Genomic DNA, 20,782 nt, shown 5'->3' with positions numbered 1-20,782 from the left:
TGTTGGGTATTCGTAGAACCGATGAAAAAAAAACAAATAAATATAAATATATAAAACAAAACACTTTTTCAGACACGTAAAAATGATGTAATGTACGCAGTGTACGCACCACACAGAGTGGATATATAATCGACTCATCGGAGGGGACACCAGCAACCTCGTCTGCTACAAGGACTAAGAACGGGCGGTCAACGAGGGGGTTACACACTTTTGTGGTAAACAAAGGTTCGTAAACGACGGTTTAACACAAAACGTCTACTTAATACGTTCCATACCAAACATCGTATTCCCAAGAACGCATATCGCGGTTTTAAATGCGCGAAGTGGATATGTCGGACGGTTCAATGCAGTCACCAACGTGGTGCGAGTATCCGCATTTGCTGCTACTTCTCGGAGTAGAACAAAAACGTCCGCTGCTGCGGGTTTCTGGCCTTTCTGACTACGGATGCAGTTTGTTCTAGGGAATATATTTAGTATTTTGCATGACCAACGCTGAAAGTACCGACTGCCCAGGACTCCCGACCATGAGCAAATCTCTGCCCACCCTCCCTAGCCTCTGTTACTGCTGGCAGATATCTTTCCTTGTGAACAGTTTTATTGCAAGAACACCCGGAGGGAGACGTTACTCAGTTGTGTTTTAAGGTTACCGAGGATTCCTTAACAACAAACAAGCTTGAAACTAGGCTGTGTCAAACTCTAGGAAAGCTGCAAAACTTGTATGGTCCCACAAACAACTGACCGTGACTGCCTTGACAGCGTCCTGCTTTCTTCGGTACAGTTTCTCACCTAAGCACAAGTATGTAAAAGCAATCCCAACGAACAAGACCGTGAGAGACGGCAACACTTTCACAGCAAAGTGTCGAGCACAGTGTAAAGCTGTGTTTGAGAGTTTGTTGTGTATGTGCTGCCTTCAGTCTTGGGCTCTTTGTTTGTCTCACTTAATTATCCCAACTCGCAAGTTCATTTGCCCATTTTTTATTTTGCTCGAGTGAGACTACTGTAATATCTTGAGATGCCTCACCCTCGAACGATAGCCCACCCCTATTTTTGGCTTGATTTGCTACATTTTTTTTAAATACGAGATAGTTTACACCTATTAATAGCAGTGTTGGGATCAATAGTGGCCTCGGCATAAGTGCAGCTAGTTAGTTATGGCTGGATGTAAGCGAACGTTGCTGAGTGGGAAGTACTGTTGTTATTGCTTCGTTGCCCCTCCCCTTGATCACCAGCTTCGAAGGGACTCGTAACCTAAAAATAATTTTTTGTAAACTTTTCTTGATAGCACACCAAAAGTTAGCCCACTTTATATTTTCACCCGATTTGCTCTTGATTTTAGGTGGGCTATTTCGGGATATTACGGTAGCTGCACCTGTTTATCCTTGACCGCACCGAAATTCCACGGCACCCAGTGGTGGTAACACAAAGCCGTAGAGCTAGGTTTGAAGACACATCTTGCCGAAGTCGCAAGTAAGTTCCAATCTTTGTGTCTCGTGCATTTCCTTTTCTCGTTGCCGCAGGGTGACAATGGCGACCCTGCTAGGGGGGCTCGCCCGTGTGGCGACGTCGCTGCTCGTTGGTTCCGTGGAGGCCGTCCAGCTGCAGTGCCTGCGCTTCCGTTCGATGCGGGCTTCCCGCAGAATCCGGGGCTATCCCCGGCCCCTGGTCAAGGGTGTCGTGCGGCCGGAGCCCATGAAGTACGGCTTCATTCCCATCCTGCCCGAGGACGGCGTCTACACCACCGAGAAACTCCCCATCCGCAAGCTCGCGGGCAGGCATCCCGAGACAGGTGCGGGAGACGTTAAGTGGCAGGGTTCAGTCTTGCCGTCTGCGTTTTAAGCATTCGGCGGTGCGGCCGAGAGGCAGCCATAGTCGCTGACAAGATGGTGATGGCAGAATGTCTATTTCGGGCTCCTGGCCTCTGGCACGTGTTCGTTGCCTTCCACTGTGCTTTGCGAGATGCTGGAGTGTTATCGAAGGCGGCAAGCTCGTGCTGGAGGCAGGATGGCTAAAAGACCTTCCTGCCATTCTCATTCGGTCAGCGACTATGTATATCTGAGAATAAAGACTGGGAAAAGTGAGTAGTCATAAGATCAGACCTGATCAGAAAGGTCCTAGTGTAACTCAAGGTTATGAACACCAGGCTTTGCGAGTACAACCCAAAGTCCACCTCATATGTAAGGTCTATTTGACGTTTGACACGAGCACTTCACGAAACTCATTTTTATCTGGGGTCAAGACTTTTTTCCTGGATGTAGGAACATTGACTGTGTTAGAAGTTTGCTCCAGCCAAGCGTTCTGCGTAGGCTCGAAGCACGACTCAATAGCTTTGGGAGTATGCTCCTACAGTGCGAGCACTCATATGACAGATGCAAGAGGAAGGAAAGGTGTGCTTTTCGGAACTAAAGCCAAAACCATCTCTTGCATCAAAGGCAAAATTTTTATTGGTCTCTATCAAGGTCAAAGCAATTTTTGGCCAATCTCCCTCGTATGTGTCTAGACAATTTTGCAATTGGTGAATTCATAGCATGAAGAATCAAACACAAAAAAAGACACTATCATGGAGATAAAGCTCTTAGCAATGCCTCAGCAACATCGTGCCCAAATTTTTTTTAAATTTGTCATTCGCCTCATTTGGCATTTGTCACTTGTTCCCAGTCTCCTGCATGTCCTATAGAGCCACAAAATCATCTGTCTGGATGCAATTGGGTTTTAATGAAGAATCTGTTTATACGCTCGTTTTTTATGATAAATCCGTTATGTTTGAGCGTTGGATTACAGCATTAGATTTTACACATATGACTTATAGAGTCCATAGCCCTTAGGGATGTCACGGTGTTACACAACACCGTGTCTTCATGTCACACAGTGAAGTCACGTGACATGCTGTTTGTGCACCACACATTCTGTGCTCCCCTGGTGTTTATCGATACAATTGAGCCTGCATAATTTTTTTTTTTTTTCATTCTATCAGGGCGCGTTGTGGTACGTACCATCGGCGGTGGCATGAAGCGCTGGTTCCGCTGGGTGGACTACAAGCGCCAGGCCCCGGCTAGCGGTGTCCCCCTCGAGGAGCGCGTGTACCAGGTGCGGTACGACCCGTGCCGCACCGCCCGGATTGCGCTGGTGGCTTCGGGAGACTCCAAGCGCTGGCTGGTGGCCACGGAGGGAACCAAGCCAGGAGATATCATCAGGACCTCAGGGGACATCCCCAGGATCCCGGGTGGGTGCAGTCCCACACCGTTCCGTTCCTCCCATCTGTTCCGTATAGGGTTTGGTTGGGGATTTCAACTGTCATTTGGTGAACCAAGAATCATCCGACCTTGAAGTGGAGACGGGCATGGGTACTCGATTGCCAGTCAGACCAGGGAACAATGCCACCACATTTATTAGAACGTAAATAGCGTTTGTCTCGTGCAGCTGCCTCAGTGGCTCTAAAGCGGTGTGCTGGCTTATGGATACCGGACAAGAAGTCTGCAATCTGACAGATATTTATTGTGTTGTAGGTGCAAATGTACTAAGATCTTAATTTACATTAAAAAAAAAACACAAAAACATGACTAAAAACCCAGGTGGTCTAAATTAGCCGTTCTCTCGCTGAAGTGTGCCGGGTGCTCTACTTCGCTTTAGTATGTAAACTGCCAGAATTTTCACGCGTGCAGTCAAAGCCTTTGCAAAGTGCAACAAATGCATTACCTTTCACCAAGTTCTTTGTTTTATGTATGCAATCGAGCTCCACAAACACAAATTCCACAGACACTCAGTGCCTTTTCTCCTGTCCACGTCAGGCTGAGATGAGCTGGAGTCGTGCAGTAAATAAAATACCACCGGAGACTTTGAAGAGATATGAATACTCTGGTCACTAAGGTGAAAATTCGGTTATGTAAAAATCTTTCTGTCCACTGACAGGATGAAAACGGGAGGGTGTCTCTTTCGGATGCCTTCAGCGCGCACTCGTTGCCTCCCGCCGTGCTTTGGCTGTGTGTGCACACTCGAGACTCACGAGATTCCGAGACGTTATGAAAGGTACAAGGCTTGGAACGGAAGCAGGACAACCGAGGGACCTCGCTGTCTTTCTAATCCCTTCGGTGTCCATAGAGGCAACTTTTTAATAGCTCGTCTTCGGCGTGGTGGACTGCACCCAAGCGAAATTGCACATTGTGCTCAAAAAAGAAAATATACAAATCACGCGTTTCACTTCAAAGTCCCTCGATAGAATTCACGCTTCGTGTTTCTTACAAGCACCGACGACCGTTGTTGCACAAACGTGAGAGACACGTGCCGCGGGTGAGTGCCGCTCCGCCTTTTGCTTTCGAGGTCCGCACGAGGCAGCCGAGTCGGTGCATTCGACGCTACTTGCGAGACAAATGCGTGGAGGTGATTTATCTCACCCCAGTGCGCCCCCCGCGACGGCGACGCCCACCCCCTGGGAGCCCTGCCGGTGTCCACCCTGGTGCACCACGTGGAAAAGTACCCGGGGGACGGAGGCACGCTGTGCCGTGCCGCGGGCGCCTCGGCCCAGCTGCTGCGCAAGGTGGACGGCCGGGTGATCCTGCAGCTGCCTTCCAAGCGCCAGGTGTCCCTGAGCGAGCTGTGCATGGCCGTCGTGGGACAGGTGTCCAACGCCAACCGCATGGAGACGTTTTACCCCATCGGCAGCCCCAACCGGCTGCGCCGGCTCGGCAAAAGGCCCCAGTCCGGCTTCTGGCACCGCAAGGACGGCTACTGTGGCCGCAAGGTGCGGCCACCGCCCCCGGTCAAAGTCTACCCGTTGCAGAGGCCCACCCTCCTTCAGTAAAGCTGTTTTTCTCGTCAACATGTTCAGAGTCCAGTCCCTTCTTTCTTCTGTCGACATGTTGCGCTTTCAGAAATTTCCACTACAGTGCAACCCACTTATAGCAATGATGAGAAAACCCAAAATTTCAATCGTTATAACCGATTATTGTTGGATCTGGACTAGAAACTGATCATTTCCAGTCTAGAAACTATAGAAACTGATCGTTATAAGCGATACATCGTTTTGTGTGGTATCGTTGCGAGTCGGTTGCACTGTATACTCCGTTCTGTAGTCTGTTGTGGGCTTAAGCACGGTCCAAGCCATCCCACGAAACAAGGAGAAAATGGGTCCCGGAGAAATTGGGGGCGGTAGAAGAGTGACGTCAACAGTCACGTGATTGTGACGTTTTGCGGCTCCCTTTTTGCGGGTCAAAAGATGAATATATTGAACTTTTTCCGGTCCCGGAGAGTGCTGGCCGCACCCGGAGAGCCCCTCGGACCAGTATTGCGGCTTGGTTTAAACCGCCCTTTAGAATGGCGGAATAATCTCCTCCCACAAAGCTCTCTGTTTGTCATCCTGTTCTCTCCGGCATTTGCCCTGCTGAAGTGGAGAGATGAGGGCTTTGGGGGATGGAGGTTGTCCCACTATTTTTAACCTGGAATGGATTGCGGCAGACGCTACGAGCTATCCAGTGTTGTGAAGGTATTGCATGGTGGCGTACCCCGTGCGTTGCTGAACCCCAGTTAATGGTCACGTGAGACTCTCATGGTGTTGGATTGGTTTTGTTGGTTCGTACCATACCCTGCAGGCCATCATAAGGTTATTGTAATAAGATGCAACAGAGTTAAGTAGCTAGCTGTGTCGACTTGCCTGTGGTTGGCTTTGAAATGCAGAAGTGGCAGAGTAGTTTCTTTGATTCTTGTTGGAACTGGGTGCACTGTCTGTCTGGAGCCGCCAAAGCACAGGGGAGCTGGCAGTGTTTTAGCTAAAATTTCTAATATAGCATTTTTTTAAGGAGGTTGGGAGAGAGATGACATGGTACATTTTTGGGGTGCTTTGAGCAGGTAAAGAATTTAAGAATTTCCACTAAACCGAAACGCGAGAGCAACTTTTTTTTCTACCTCTGCTGGGATTTAATTATCATTTTTATACCACAACAATTGAAACAACATAAAAATATGGTCTGCCCCAACCGACCCGATCTCTAGGTCAGTTAAAAATCAGCTCAAGCCTAAAACCCCAGCAACCCCTCTTCCTCCCCGCCCCCCCCCCCCCCCCCCCCCCCCCCCCCAAAAAAAAAAAGTGTTTTTTTTTTTTTTTTTTTTTAGCAGTATTGTTGAGACACGCGTGTCAAAAATTACACGAAAAAAAAAAATCAATATTGACGGCGCGAGATGCAATTTAGTCGGTAGTGACCTTTCCATTCCGTTGCAACTAGGGGTGTCGCGAACCGGCCGCGGTTCGAGTTCGACCAGGTTCGACTTTTTCGAACTTTTAGTGGAAAGTTCGACGAACCTTGTATTGAGGTTCGACTCGTGTGCGCATGCGCGACAGGCTGACCAGTTGGCTTCGGATTGGATGGTAATGGCTAAAAGATGAATTAAGTGCAGCGCTGATTGTCTATTTTAGTCAATACAGTACTAAACATTAAGTTATTAACTTATTCAGTGATTAGAATTAGTTTCTTTTAATTGCAGCTGTTCACAAAATAAAATAACCCCTTGCATAAAAAAAAAATTCTCCAAACCTAGACATGCTTGTATTAAGGTCTGGCCACACTGTCCATAAAGTCGAACCGGTCGAATCTGCTAAAAAGGTCGAAGGTTCGTCGAACCGGTTCGACTCAGTCGAACCCCGGAAGTTCGACCAAAAAATCTGGTTCGACAAAAGTTCGCGACACCCCTAGTTGCAACTCAAGAACGAAGGGCGAGGGTAAGACGAGCCGGAGAGGAGGAAGCAGACGGAACGCTAGGTTTCCCCCTCTATTCTCCAGGGTTCCGTCTGCTTCCTCCTCCCCGGCCTCGCCCTTCGTTCTTGAGTTGCAACGTTAAGAAGGTAGGGCGAGGGAAAGGAAGGTGGGAGAGGAGGAAGCGAACGCAACGCTGGCGAGGTTTCCTCCTCCCCTCGCCAGCGTTGCGTCGATTTCCTTTTCTCCCACCTTCTTTTTCCTCGCCCTACCTTCTTGGCGGGCGCGTGGATCATAGCGTGGAGGAAAGAAGCGGTGGCAATGAGAAGCCCAATGTTTGGAGAAGTTGTGGGTGGAAAGAGTGGTGACCATACCATGACGTCATGAGCTTTGCGCACACATTTCAGGGCCGCAGTTCCTCCGACGCCCGTCGAAGGAGTGACATCTGTGTGCAAATCACTCCTCCGACGCCGGAAGTGACGTAACGGAAGTGACGTCACCTTGTTAATTATTAATAACTAATATAAATCATTACTACATACAGAATATAATGTGCATTTGAAAATAAGTACAAATAAAAATAAACCCGTTCGATTTTAATGTAGCTTTACAGTAAAAGGTCACGTGACTAAACATTTTTGTCACAACATTTGTTTATTTACAACTTTTTAAACGCAGCCTGACAAAAGTTGTGAGTTATAAAAATAGTATTAATGCATATAAATACATTTTTATTGTCTTTGTGTCACGTGACGTTATTATCGTGGGCGTGGCTGCCGTGGCCCTAGCGCGTGCGTCGCGTGCGGTAGTGTGCTCCGAATCGGCTGTCCCTTGCATTGTACATTGCACGCTCCTCCAGCTCGGGCGCTCGTCCTGTGAAAAAAACGTCTCGCAGCTGATCTCGTGCCCGTAGCCTTCGTTACACTGCCAGCGAGCGGAACATAGCACGACGCTCAATGCTTTCTTGCATCAGCGTGACCGGCGGTAGTGACGGCCGGCCGAGTGCGCCCGCGCGCGCTTAGATGGGTGTTCGCTGTTGCAAAGACCTTATCATTGATTATCGCACCTAATGTTGGCTCAGCTGTTGGCTCGTTTTCAACGAGCCAACAGCTGAGTTACGTTAAGGTTCTCAGTTACAGGTGGTAAGTGTGCGTAACCCAGCTGCAAAAAAGGTTGAACGGATAGGAGCGACCCCCGGGACCTGCCGCGGAACCCCGGGAGGGAACGGGGGTGGGAGGGGGGTCGTTGCGGGTACGGCAGTTAGATTTGAAACTGCGTCCACTTGGATTCACTACTACTGAGATATGCCGGTTCCAGTTGGGAACCAATGGAGACCTAACTGGGAATCAACTTGATGCAAAGAATTGTAACTGCAGATTTAACTCAATTTGTAATCATGCATATTAATTTTACATATTATGCATTTGTTCTTTGTGTTTGTTTTTATATAGAACCAGATTTAGTTTTTTCTTCTGAGACTGATTTTTGTGTAGGTGTTGACACTTGCGCCTTCGATCAAACCGAGCAGTACTGAAAAGGTGTGCCCACCATATGACACACTCACGGTTAAAGCTGACCGGACCACTCGGTCACATATGTTGCCTGGCCCTGTCACTGCAGTAGAATGCGTAGAGTGTTATCAGAGCAGAATGTGATACATGGTAATAAAACCCGAGACCCAGGAACACAGAAGGGGACGAATGTACGAATGTGATACTCGACTCATTCAGTGAGCGCGTCGCCCTCACCGTCCTGCAACTCTATTAAATAGCAGCGTATACTCTCTGTTGTGTCTACAAGCTGATCCTGGCTGCTGGTAGACGAGGACGAAGAGGAAGGGGGATACGAACGGAGCACGAGAAGGAGCAGCTGGTTTTTCTGTACTGTCTGACATAGGCGTTCGTATTAAAAACACAATTGGTGCAGTCGACAGGACTCTAGGACTCCTCCTAGAGTCTGAACTTTCCCTAGAATTCGCTTTTGCCATCGCCTCTCAAGTTGAGCAAGCGATGAAGGAGGCCAAGCTCTTGACGGAAGAGGGATCCAGTTCACAAGTGGCAAAAATAAAAGCCAAAAATTCGAGGGCAAGTCCCAGCAAGTCGTCCGGCACTTGTTACAGATGTGGATCACCGCACCACATGGCGGACCATCCTAAGTGCTGGCAAAGAATGAAGCTTGCAGAAAATGCAACAAGAAGGGACACTTCGCCTCCGTTTGCAAGCAGGGAGTTTCACAAGCAAAATCCCATGTACGAAGAGTGGAACAAGCGCACGACCAAGTCCAGGTGCTAACTACCAGCTTTACCAAACAATCGGTTACGTGCGAGATACATCTGGCACATGTTCCCACCAAACGTTTAGTCGACACGAGTTCATCCGTTTCAATCCTGCCAAAAGACGTCTACCGAAGACACTTCCACTCTTACAAGTTGGAATGTTTGAGTACAACACTTCTGGACTACTCCGGAAAAGACATTCCCGTTCTGGGGAAATTCGACGCACCGGTGCAGTTTGCTCAAAGACGCAGCACCTGCACATTTCACGTCGTATGAACAGGCGTGGCTGTCATGGGCCTAAACGCCTTTTGTGCATTGGACATCCAACTAAACTTTGCTCCTCCCACCGGAGGACAGGCGGCAACGGTCTCCGCGAGAAACCCTCCAGAGATCACACAAGACTTCCCCCATCTGTTCTCCGAGGGATTAGGTCATGCGAAAGGATTTGTACATAAGGTAAAGACAAAAGATTCCGTCGCTCCTTTCCAACAAAAGCTACCAAGACTACCTTTCGCAGTGCGGGAGAAAGTTTCTGAGGAACTGGTGAAGCTGGGACACTCCGGGGTTATCGAGCGCATCAATGCTTCGGAGTGGGTGTCTCCCATCGTAGTGGCCCGCAAAAAGAATGGGCAGGTCCGGCTCTGTGTAGGCCTATGCAAGCCGAACACTGCAATAGTTTTGGATTCCCACCCTCTACCGTGCCCCGACAAACTTTTTCATCAGCTTTCCGGTGCCCACATCTTCAGCAAGCTAGACCTCTCATTGGCATATCACCAGTTGGACCTGGCAGAGGAAAGCAGAGACCTAACGGCATTTGTGGCACATGAATGTCTCTTCAGGTTCACCAGAGTATGTTTCGGGCTGGCATCCGCCGCCCCTGCCTTTCAAAAATGATGGACTACATACTCTGAGGTACTCCAGGTACCATCGTCTACCTGGATGATGTACTTATTTTCGGGCGCACAAGAGAAGAGCATGATGCCCGCCTGAGGCAAGTTCTTTCACGCCTTCAAGATGCAGGCTTGAAACTAAACTAGCACAAATGTTTTTTTTTGCAGTCCAGCAGCTTCAATTCCTAGGACACGAGCTGACACCGCAGGGAATCAAGCAATGCGAAGATAATGTTGAGGCTATCATGCAGGCTTCACCCCCCACAAACATAACATCACTACGATCATTACTCGGCCTGCTCGCATATTACGTCAAGTTTGTACCAAACTTTGCGACCATCGTGGAGCCTCTGCACGTGCTCCTGCGGAAGGATGTTCCCTTTTAATGGAAAAAGGCACAAAAAGAGGCATTCACTGCTGTGAAGGATCTGATACGAAACAGCGATCCACTGACTTTGACGTGGTGCTGCCCACCGTCGTCACAACGGATGCATCTAATTACGGATTAAGCGTAATTCTGCAGCAAGTACATCCGGAAGGAATTCGAACGGTGTCGTTCGCATCGTGAAAACTTTCAAGCGTCGAACGCAACTACTCTGCAGGGGAGAAAGAGGCATTGGCGTGCCTTTGGGCCTGCGAGAAATGGCGCTTTTTTCTCTTCGGGCGCCATTTCACGCTCAAGACAGATCATCAGGCTCTCGTTACTTTGCTTTCTACACGAGGATCCGGTCGACAACCAATGAGGATAACCAGGTGGGCTATGAGACTCCTCAGGTACGACTACGAGGTACATTACCAGAAAGGAAACAAGAGTGTCGTAGCAGACGCACTGTCACGCCTGCCTACTCCGAATCCTTCGGATTGCAGCAAGTTTAGTGACGACAAGGAAGAATTCACTTGCCGGTATGCAATCTATGCACAATCAATCAAGAAGAAATCAAGAAAGAAACCAGGCAAGACCCTAATTTGCCTCGAGTAATCCAGTGTATCTGCACTGAATGGGGTCACGAGGAACAATGTGATAAAGTACTATCTACATACTACAAGTTGCGAGAAGAGCTTTCCTCCGTGGATGACTTACTACTACGTGGTGAAGTGTTGGTTCCACCTATTTGGCTACGGCATAGACTCATTGATCTAGCTCATGAGTCACGCCCTGGAATTGTGCGGACAAAGCAGCGTCTACACCAGCACTTCTGTTGGCCCAGAGTCGACATCGAGGTCGACACCTAAATTAGAGACTGCAACACCTGTCAGACGAACGACAAGACAGCTGTGACGGCAGCGGCACCCCTACAACCAGTTCCATTCCTATCGGGTGCATGGAAACAAATAGGAATAGACATTGTCGGACCTTTTTACAAACTTCCATCGCAATTCAGATTTGCAGTCGCCCTAGTCGACTACTTCAGTAAGTGGCCAGAGGTAGCTCTTTGTAACCAAGTTACTGCTGAAGCTGTATGTGAATTCCTCATTAGAATCTTCAACCGAGAATGGTATCCGAAGGTGATTGTTTCTGATCATGGCCCATAGTTTGAATTCCGCATATTCCAGGAGTTCCTGAAGTCCAGAGGGATTTACCACCATCGGTCTCCGACATACCATCCACAAGCCAATGGTCAGGTTGAGCGCTTCAACCGAGTGCTTAAGCAGTACGTCCAAACTATCCTGCAGGAACAAACCAACGTTCGTACAGGCCTTGGGTTTCCGGGTGTCTACCGAAGTACACCACATGCAGCGACGAAGCTCTCCCCCGCTGAGCTCATCCACGGACGCAAAAATGCGTACCCGTATGGACATCGTGGGCTTCCCAAGTTTTGACGAGCCCGTTCACATCGAGATGCAGCAACTCCGCCAATGCATTGCTGATTACCAGAAGCACAGCAAGCAATACACAGATGATAGGCAAAGAGCCAAACCATTTACAGCGGGTGTAGGAGATTATGTCTGAGATGATGACTGAAGGGAACACCATCATTTGACCCCTCTGAAAGAATTCATGAAGCTGTGGGGCCAAGCACCTTCTCTGCTTATTCTTCCATCTCTTTTACCTCTATCCCCCCATATATTGGTTGATCCTTTCTTTTTACCTTCCCTCCACAATCTTTCATTTATTAATCATATTTTACACAAAGACCACCATCTCCTTCTCATTAAAATTTGCTGATGAAACCTTAAATTTTGTATGATTATTCAGAAAAAATTATGTATGAAAGGGCAAAGCCTGAGTCAGTCGAGCTGGAGTCCTATGCGAGGCTAGGGTAGCTTATGTGTCTGTGCAAGGGAATGATCGATTGAACTGGTGAGTATGGGATAGCTGGAGATGACTTCTTGAATGTAATTATTGTTTCAGAGGTTAGATGGTACTGAATTGTGGCAATTATTAATTATTAAATGAACTCTCCAAGTGTAGGAACTATTAAACAGGCAAGAAATAAAAAGAAAGCATTATTCTGGTACATCGTTACTTATGCAACTTTACATTTTAACAATTGAAGTGTTCCTCCACCACAAAGTTTTATTATTATTACTGTTTTATATTGATTTAATCATTCAAATCTATACCACCATGTGTTTTCTTTTACATACACATTGTATGCTGAGTACAGAGTTTTGGCTGAAGCTAAGACGTGTTTTGTACACCATTTATTTGTACTAACCTTATAATTGGGAGGAAACATGTGCTTCATCACAATAGCAACATTGCTGAAGTAGAGGTTTCAAGGAACAAATACAATTAACTTGGAAGTCTGCTTGCCAGTGGAAGGACATTTTTCTATGACATCTGTGCAGTAAAAAGCCCACAAGCGTACTTCTAATTAAAAACGCACGCTATCCAGAATAGCGCGACCCGCAAAAGCGGTTCTTCCTACGAAAATGTGCCTTGTGGAACAGTTTGAAACTCAGAAAAGAGCTTGTACCCTGGAAGAAGGGTTTCCCCCTTCTATTTGCTGTACGGCGGGAAAGCGGCGGACCAAGTAACTCGCAAGTGCGCTTCCCCTTGCACGTATTTTCCTTGTGGGAAAGCGCAGAACCAGCAAATGTACTTGTCAGTTGCAGTAAGATGGGAAAGCAGTAGACCTAACGTTCCATAAGCGTGCTTCTCCCTGAAACACCGAGTTTTGCAGGAAAGCAAAAAACCCGCAAGTGCGCTTCACCTTACGAAGTTGTGTACTGCGGAAAAGCGACCTAGAAATACTTCTTCATTATCTACATATTTATTGCAAGAAATCCATGCGCGAATCTCATCCTCCGAAGAGCACTTATGGCAATAGGCCACATTGATTGACTGAACATGACTTTACAACTAACCAAATTACAAATTTCTCACTGGCGAAATTAAAAAAAAAAAAAAAAAATCATTGATTAGATTTAAACTGTTTTCTCAAAATAATTTTTTGAGAGAAATATAATTTCTCTGAAAATAATAAATACACTAGAATATGCAAGATCAACCAGAGACATATACTTTAGTCTGTCTGCCTGATTCTATACCTCTCTCTGCTGGTATTTGAGTTTGTATGCTTGTTCACGCATGCAGTTCTTTTGTTGACTCTACCCTTTCCCTTGTTTTGCTATACCTGAAGAATGAGCTGAAAAGTAGAGAGAGCGTTCAATCCTACAATTTACTTGTGCCTCGAAGAAGTCTTATATTTGCTCGTTATCCCCATATCAATATTACTTGATAATTATTTTACATGGAATGAAAATATAAATACACCTGAAAACAATAAAATAGTTGTGGTTCCAGTGGTAAAATTAATGGTTTTTTTTTAATATATCAAAATGTTTGATTTGAAACATTGGTATTCAAATCATACTTGGGTAGTCATTTAATTACAGTAATTAAATTACTGTAATTGAATTACTTTTCTGGTAATTTGTAATTCATTACTTCCTGCTAAAGGGAGCTGCAATTGTACTTTATTTGCTTTTTAGCATCAGTAATTACAAACTTTGAGGCACAATTACAACTACTTTTGCAAGGATTTCCGGTGCCAACCGGAAATCCTTGCATCATCAACACTGATGATGACATCAGTGACGTCACTGATGACGTCACCGACATTAGCATTGTCATCATCACTGATGATGTCATCAGCAAAGTAATTTGTAATTGCAATGAATTATTTCTCAGGTAGTACTAATTGTAACTGTAGTTAAACTACTTTTGGAGCAAAGTTATTGTAATTAAATTACATTATAAAAGTAATTTACCTGTATGATTAAAGTTGTGGTCTAAATCATGATTTCGATTTAAATCAACTTGATTTTTATCCTCCACCCTGTCGATATGTGTGTCAGTGCATGACCACTGCCAATCATTTCATTTGCAGCATGCGACATTGAGCCCTCAATTCTTTATACGAGGGCAATGGGGGATGGCCAAGGGATGAAGATGGGCTGAACAATTTTTTTCCAACATTTTGTTGATATACTATTAGATAACTTTGCATGCTGCAGGTGAAATTCGGTACGGTCTGCTTTTCTGGAATCGATCGGATGGACACTGAATCTATAAGTCGATTGAATCAGGATGTCCCATGCAGGAACCAAACTGTTTAATTTTTTTATAACTTACTAATATTGTAATATTGCTGCTTTTATGCTTCAAGTGTGTAGATAAGTGGGTAGCACAAATGCTCAGAAAGAGTGGTAATGTCATGTTCTTTATATAGTTGATTATAGTGGAGACAAGAGCTTCTGGAAAAGTATTTGCGACTCTGTGTAGGTGTCAATCAGGCAAAGGCAAACGCTGCCTTGTACCGCAGAGACACAAGGAATTATCTTACACCACTTTTCTTTGCAATTAATGATTTGGCAGTGCTACAGCGATAGTAGATAATGCTGGCAAAAAAGGGCTGTCATTTGTGGCCCTCGAATTAGGAGGGTCAGCAACAGGTTTATAATAATAATCATCTTTATTTTGGGTGTCATCAGTCTTTATCTTGGATGCCCCGTGGTGCACCAAAACAAACAATAAAACCAGCAAACAAAAAATCCTAAACACACTTATAAAGTTAACAAACAAATAAATGTAAGATTATCCAAATGGCGACGGTACATTGCAGCAGATGCAGATATATAAAGGCGAGGTGGAGCGATGGCATCATATGACTGAATCCGAGAGACATGAGGTATTGCACAGTGAGCACACATAAAAGCATACGAAATGTCTGGTTACACATGAAGGAACATGAAACAGTTCTGCTCTAGTTTGCCTGTAGTTGTTTAGAAAGGCATCGGTGGACATCTTCACAGACTCCTTCTTTAAATAGGGTGGACATGCCTGCAAGAAGCAGTAACATCATTCCACATCGCATAGGCTGTAACTATTTGCTATTACCCATGTGCAATAGGTGTTCGTTGCCCGTAGTAATTACTCTGCATGTGATGTGCAGGAATTTGTGGCTCCCGTGTCGACCAAGGCAATGAATTTGTGAGCCAAATATTAATGTCTTTTTATTGTCACTCCCAATAAAAGGAATTTCCTTGCATCTTGTGGAAGTGGTACCTGGGCTCCGGATCATTTGTTTCCTGCAGTATGGCACCCAGGCCCAATCCCATGCCATTCAAGAAAGAAAACCGAGACGGCACGTGCAGTTGCCTGGTAGAAAAACAGCTTTTCTACCAGGCAACTAGAACCCAGTTATCTGGTAGCTGTGATGCTTGGCCGAACAATGCAAACAAAGAAATTGTTAGCTATCTGGGCCAGCAGCCTCTGAAAAGCATTCATTTAAGGATTAACAGGAAAATAAGAATAAAGTGTTGGTTTCAAACTTTTGGACATAAAAGGAATAGAATGCTAACTCCAGACGACTACTACTTATTTCAACCAGCAACAAAATTCATCACTGTCATTGCTGGTTGAAGGAAGCAGTCCACTGTAGTTTCTTTCCATTCTTTGTGTTGGAAAGTTTTTGTATAATCTACTGATATGGCCATACATCCTTCGACAGTAAAACAAATTTTTTTGAAAATGCTGTAAACAAATGCCTTCACAGCGCACTTCCAGCTTGTCGGAGTAATGAACCACGTCTCTGCAAACTGTGGTGTTCTCAATACAATGCTAGTATCAAGCTTAATACTTTGCGACAATGCTCTCGTGTTAAGCTTTTCCTTGTTGCACCAGTACACGCGGAGAAGCACTCGTGCGCTCGCTGTAAGTTTTCCCACATCGCACCGGTGCATGTGAAAAGCACCAGCTCTTTTTTGGTAACCTTCTCCACGCTGCGGAGAAAAGCCAGTGCTCTCGCAGTTAGCTTTCTTACGTTGCTCTGGTGCACGCAGAGAAGCACCGGGCATTATTTGAGGAGTGATCAGAAAGGAAAAAAGGGGCCCATGTGCGCTAGCTATTGTTGGGGCAGGATTGATATCAAATGCAGTGTGCGGATGTAACTACTAAGGTATAAGACAAATTGGCACCCCCCCAAATGTAAGTAAACAACATCAAACTCGATTTGTAATGCAGAACAGTTTATTCACATTATAACACAAAATTCCGATTCCCTCGAAGCACTTCAGACTCGGAAAGAATCATCGGACTGTGCAGCGCCTAGTTGTTGGTTTCTTCAGAGCCCATTTACACAAGTAGCAACTTGCTCAGTTTTCATGGGGCCTTGTTTTTAGAACCTTCTTGTTACCAGATGTGAAGCCCACAAACTTTTTGCTATAATTTCCCCAGCCTCTTAAAAAGACTATGTCGTCAGATTAACAAAACTTTGCTGGAAAAGTCGGAGAATTCTGAAGAGACAACATGGCGCGGTCAATAGGGCACCCTTGATGGTCCAGCCGTCCCACGAGCGGGTCCCTGGCATTGCCTCCTTGTGGTCCTGCTGGATCTTGGCCCTGGCCATCTTCTCCAGGACGCTCCGTACTTGCTGGCCCATGAACCCAGCGAGGACCTGCACACGGTACTTGACATTAGCACCAAAGCTGATTGTCAGCTGCAGTCACCTCACTCGTTCAAATTGTTAAAGATGTTGCCTTGAAGATTTCACAGAAAAGGTGCTGCGCCTTTAGCTTTACATACAAGGCACCTATGCCAAAACGTCTAACTGGGACCGGTTGGCATCTCGACTGGTTACAACTGGAACTAACTGGTCCCAAGTTGGAATTGGCTGTTATCAATAGGAGTGCTACTGGGACTAGCTGAGGGGTCAACTGGCTTGACTATGCCCAGATGGGGAACGGGTAGGGGTAACTGGGACCAGTTAAGGAGTTAACTGGTTGGAGGGATTCCCAGGGGAAGTTTCAATTGTTTTCCCATTCCCTGTTAGGGTTCACATGCCATGTCCATTTCGACAAGATGGGGGTGTATTGATCTTTGCTAGTGAAGGAAAAAAAAACTTAAATATATAGATTTACAGAAATGGATAAACCTTTAATTACTAGGTATACATTTATGTATTTAAAAAAATATGTCAAATTTTAATGTACATATCCTTTTATAAATTGCAATATAATTAGTGGCATAAAAAATATTTACTTAAATCAACATTTATGTACATGTATAAAAATGTATTAAACATTGAAGCAAAGACCTACTCCCTTTTTTTTTAAATCGGACCCAGCAGGCCGTTGTGACACGCATGCGGATTAGTTTTGAGCGTTGTCGACAGATGGCACATGTGACGCAGTGAAAAACCACCAATCATGATTTTTAACGATGATGAAGTTGAGAGGCTGAAGGTACAGAATATTACAGTTGAGAAAGCTAGTAAATACAAGTACCTAGGAGTATGGATATGTGATGGTGCAGAATATCTCAGTGAGCATGAAAAGTATATAATAGGTAAGGGCAACAGAAATGCAGCTGTAATGAAAAATAGAGCACTTTGAAATTACAACAGGTATGAGGTGGTGAGAGAGATTTGGAAAGGGGTCATGGTGCCTGGCTTGACTTTTGGAAATGCAGTGCTATGCGTGAAATCCGAAGTGCATGCGAGACTAGAAATAAAACAGTGCAGAGTAGGTAGGCTGGCTTTGGGGACACATTGCAAAACACCAAACCAGGCAGCTAGTACAAGGAGACATGGGATGGGCGTCATTTGAGAGCAGGGAAGCGGTGAGCAAGATAGAATTTGAGGATTGGTTGAGGCAAATGGATGGGTGGCAATGGGCACAAAAGGTTTTCAGCTATTTATACATGAGAAGCGTAGATACAAACTGGAGACAGTGCACTAGGGAGTTAGGAGGACAGTTTTTAAGGCTATAGTGGACTTAGGAAGAGCAGGTGTCAGTTAAGGCCACAGAAAGAGATTGGTGGCTAGAGAGAATGCAGACAAAGACGGCTCTGGAAAACTATAAATTAAACAAAACAGTTATTGCCAAAGAAAGCATTTACGACCATTCTAGGGGAAGCTCATTGTTGTTTGAGGCGAGGACGGGTGTACTGCAAACCAGAACACACAGAGCGAAGTACCAGGAAATGGATACAGTGTGCACTGCTTGTGGAGAGGAGGACGAGAAGGCTGAGCACTTGATACTTGATACGAAGAGAACATAGATTTAATAAAGTCATTGGGTTTTAGAAACAGCGAAGGAACAGTGGATTTCAAGACAGTAGAGATTACCAAGCAAATATTAAGTGAATGGTGGCAGAAGGCGAGAGAAAACTAGGTATTTTCTTATTAACTGATGGCAAGGGTGTTTTATAGCCTCACTTTCTTTGCAGTGCGGAGTGAATATAGCTTTCACCTTTAAATATTCTAAGCTTAAATGGTAAAACAGAATGGCTAGGTGGCGTAAGCTACCGCCCGATCCAAAGGGCTCAGCCGGATTCATCCATCCGTCCATCCAGTGGTCGGTAGAGAAGGGAAACGATCGCCAAAGTTGGTGTATTGCACTGATCTCTATGTCTATTTGCTGGATCGCGTTTGACCAGCTCCTCCTATGGACCGGAATGCGGTCACTGGCGGCCATCTTTAGGTAGAGTTATATCATCTCTAGCCATCATAGTAATATGGCGGACAGCGCAATGGCGGCAGGCTGCCATAAAATAGCCGTAGATCTAGTACACTGTACCGTGGGTGACATTTCGTGCTTGATTGAAGTTGTTCGACGAAGCAGATTCTTGAAACCCGGCGTGAACGGTAGCCTCATCTTTGAGGACCCGGCAAAAGTTCTACGAAAGCGCAGCACCGGGGGAAAACCAGCGCAGCTCGCATCAAAAGCAGACTCCGTACCGTCGTCTGCAGTCGTCTGCTTTCGATGCTTCTTTCGATGCGACTTTTGATACGTGCTGTGCTGCTTTTCTCCCGGTGCTGCAATTTTGTGAAACTTTTACCAGGTCCTCAAAACCCGGACTACTGTTCACGTTGGGTTTCAAAAACATGTTTCGTCAAATAATTTTAATCAAGCAAGCAATATCACCCACGCTATTTTGACCGCAGCCTGCCAACCCACCTGCCAAAACGCTATCTGCCATGGATGGATGATAGCGGCTGCAGCAGCTTACATTGGCTAGAGGTGATATAACTCTACCTAAAGATGGCCGCCAGTGACCGCATTCGCGGAGCGGGCAAACGCGATCCAGCAATTGTCATAGAGATCAGTGGTGTATTGATAAACGTGTCGTTATGAAAATGTCAAAACCATATCTGCGCTTCTTGCGACCCAACGGTAAACTTCGAGGGCAGAAAGATGCAGTTCAACGACCGGAGGGCAGCCAGGGAGAAACCAGACGGAAGAGAAAACAGCCGCGGAGAGCACAATGGTAAAAATGGCGGAAAGTCTACCCGAACTGGCAGCTGTTGTGACACAAGCAATTGGAATTGTTTGATTGTAAGGTGGGAGCGCAACAGCATCCTATCAGGACTTCACCTGCGCAACGCGGAAACACGGGTGAGCACCTTTCTTCACGCGATGGAGAGAAGCTAGGGACGTCGTCACGGATGCTGACAGACGCCAGCGGCTAATCTTTCACCTCGCACAAATACTCGCTCTGAAAGGGCGATTCAATCGTCGCAATTAGCTAACGAGGCAACTGAAGCGGTCCTTAGAGCTACGCTGTGCTTCCTTCAATCCGGAAACGTGAACGTCACCGAACTTATTTATTTTCATTCTCGGTTTTTGACAATAAAGACTGGTCAACCTTCCAAGTTGTGCCGTGTTTCGTTGCTGGAGTTGGCACCGTTCTGTCAACCAGTTGAACCCAACCAGTAATTTAGCTCGCCACGTGCGCAGGTCAATTTTCAGTTCCCCTTTTTACGGTGAGCCTTGCAATCGTAGCCGCCTTATATTCGCGCTCTTTAGTGCAGCGACATAACGCACGTGTGCATACCTTGTTGCCGATCCGGTTTGGGTGGACGCCGTCGCGGTGGATCCACTGGTGCCACTCGTCAGCTAGCCCGACAAGGAACGTGAACCCTTCCCTGCGACACAACTCTCGCAGCAGCGAGTTCACCTCTCGGTAACGGTCATTCGAAGCCTCGATCTCTGCAGCGTGACTACGCTGCCATTCCAATGAGCAGAACCTATTCTCCCGTCTCGGAAGAACGGCAGAAAAGGCGATCTGCATCATTGGATTGCGTTCACAGATCTGGGCAGCTAGACGACGATATTTGTCGATGTACACGCTGGCACTAATATGGGAATTATTAGTGCCAACGTGTAGGATGACAACATCAAAATCGGGTAGCTTCTCAGACACCTGGGAAAACAAGTGCTCGATTCTAATACCACTAAACGGCGCAACCTCAACAGCCAACCGACTATTCAATGGCAAGTACTTCACCATCGAATCGCCGGCTACCAAAACTCGAGGCACGTTGGGGGTGCGATCAAAGCTAAAATACAAAGAGTAGCACAAGATACGGAAAAATGTATTGCTAAAAAGAACAAGACAATGCTAAACAAAACGCTTCAAAGAGTGCGAAAAATCAGTCAAAATAGCTTGCGTGACCGGAGCCGACAGCAGCGCGGCCAGGACCCGA

The 20,782-nt window shown here is 46.1% G+C and overlaps 1 protein-coding gene and 1 pseudogene across 1 annotated transcript; one reads left to right on the top strand and one right to left on the bottom strand.

The window, feature by feature from the left end:
* Positions 1-1,420: 1,420 nt before the first annotated feature.
* LOC120843431 lies at positions 1,421-4,815 on the top strand (annotated as a pseudogene).
* Positions 4,816-16,530: 11,715 nt separating this feature from the next.
* LOC120843486 lies at positions 16,531-20,782 on the bottom strand. The gene is made up of 2 exons (XM_040214885.3): positions 20,131-20,782; positions 16,531-16,750 (listed from the first exon to the last, which is right to left on the bottom strand). The coding sequence occupies exons 1-2, from the start codon at positions 20,584-20,586 to the stop codon at positions 16,544-16,546; spliced, it is 663 nt and encodes a 220-aa protein (XP_040070819.1). The 5' UTR covers positions 20,587-20,782; the 3' UTR covers positions 16,531-16,543.

Source organism: Ixodes scapularis, unplaced genomic scaffold (assembly GCF_016920785.2).
Source record: "Ixodes scapularis isolate PalLabHiFi unplaced genomic scaffold, ASM1692078v2 PGA_scaffold13__105_contigs__length_92229423, whole genome shotgun sequence".
NCBI classification, from domain to species: Eukaryota; Metazoa; Arthropoda; class Arachnida; order Ixodida; family Ixodidae; genus Ixodes; species Ixodes scapularis.
Note: the sequence above shows the minus strand (reverse complement) of the source record. Positions and strands in the feature narration are given on the sequence as shown.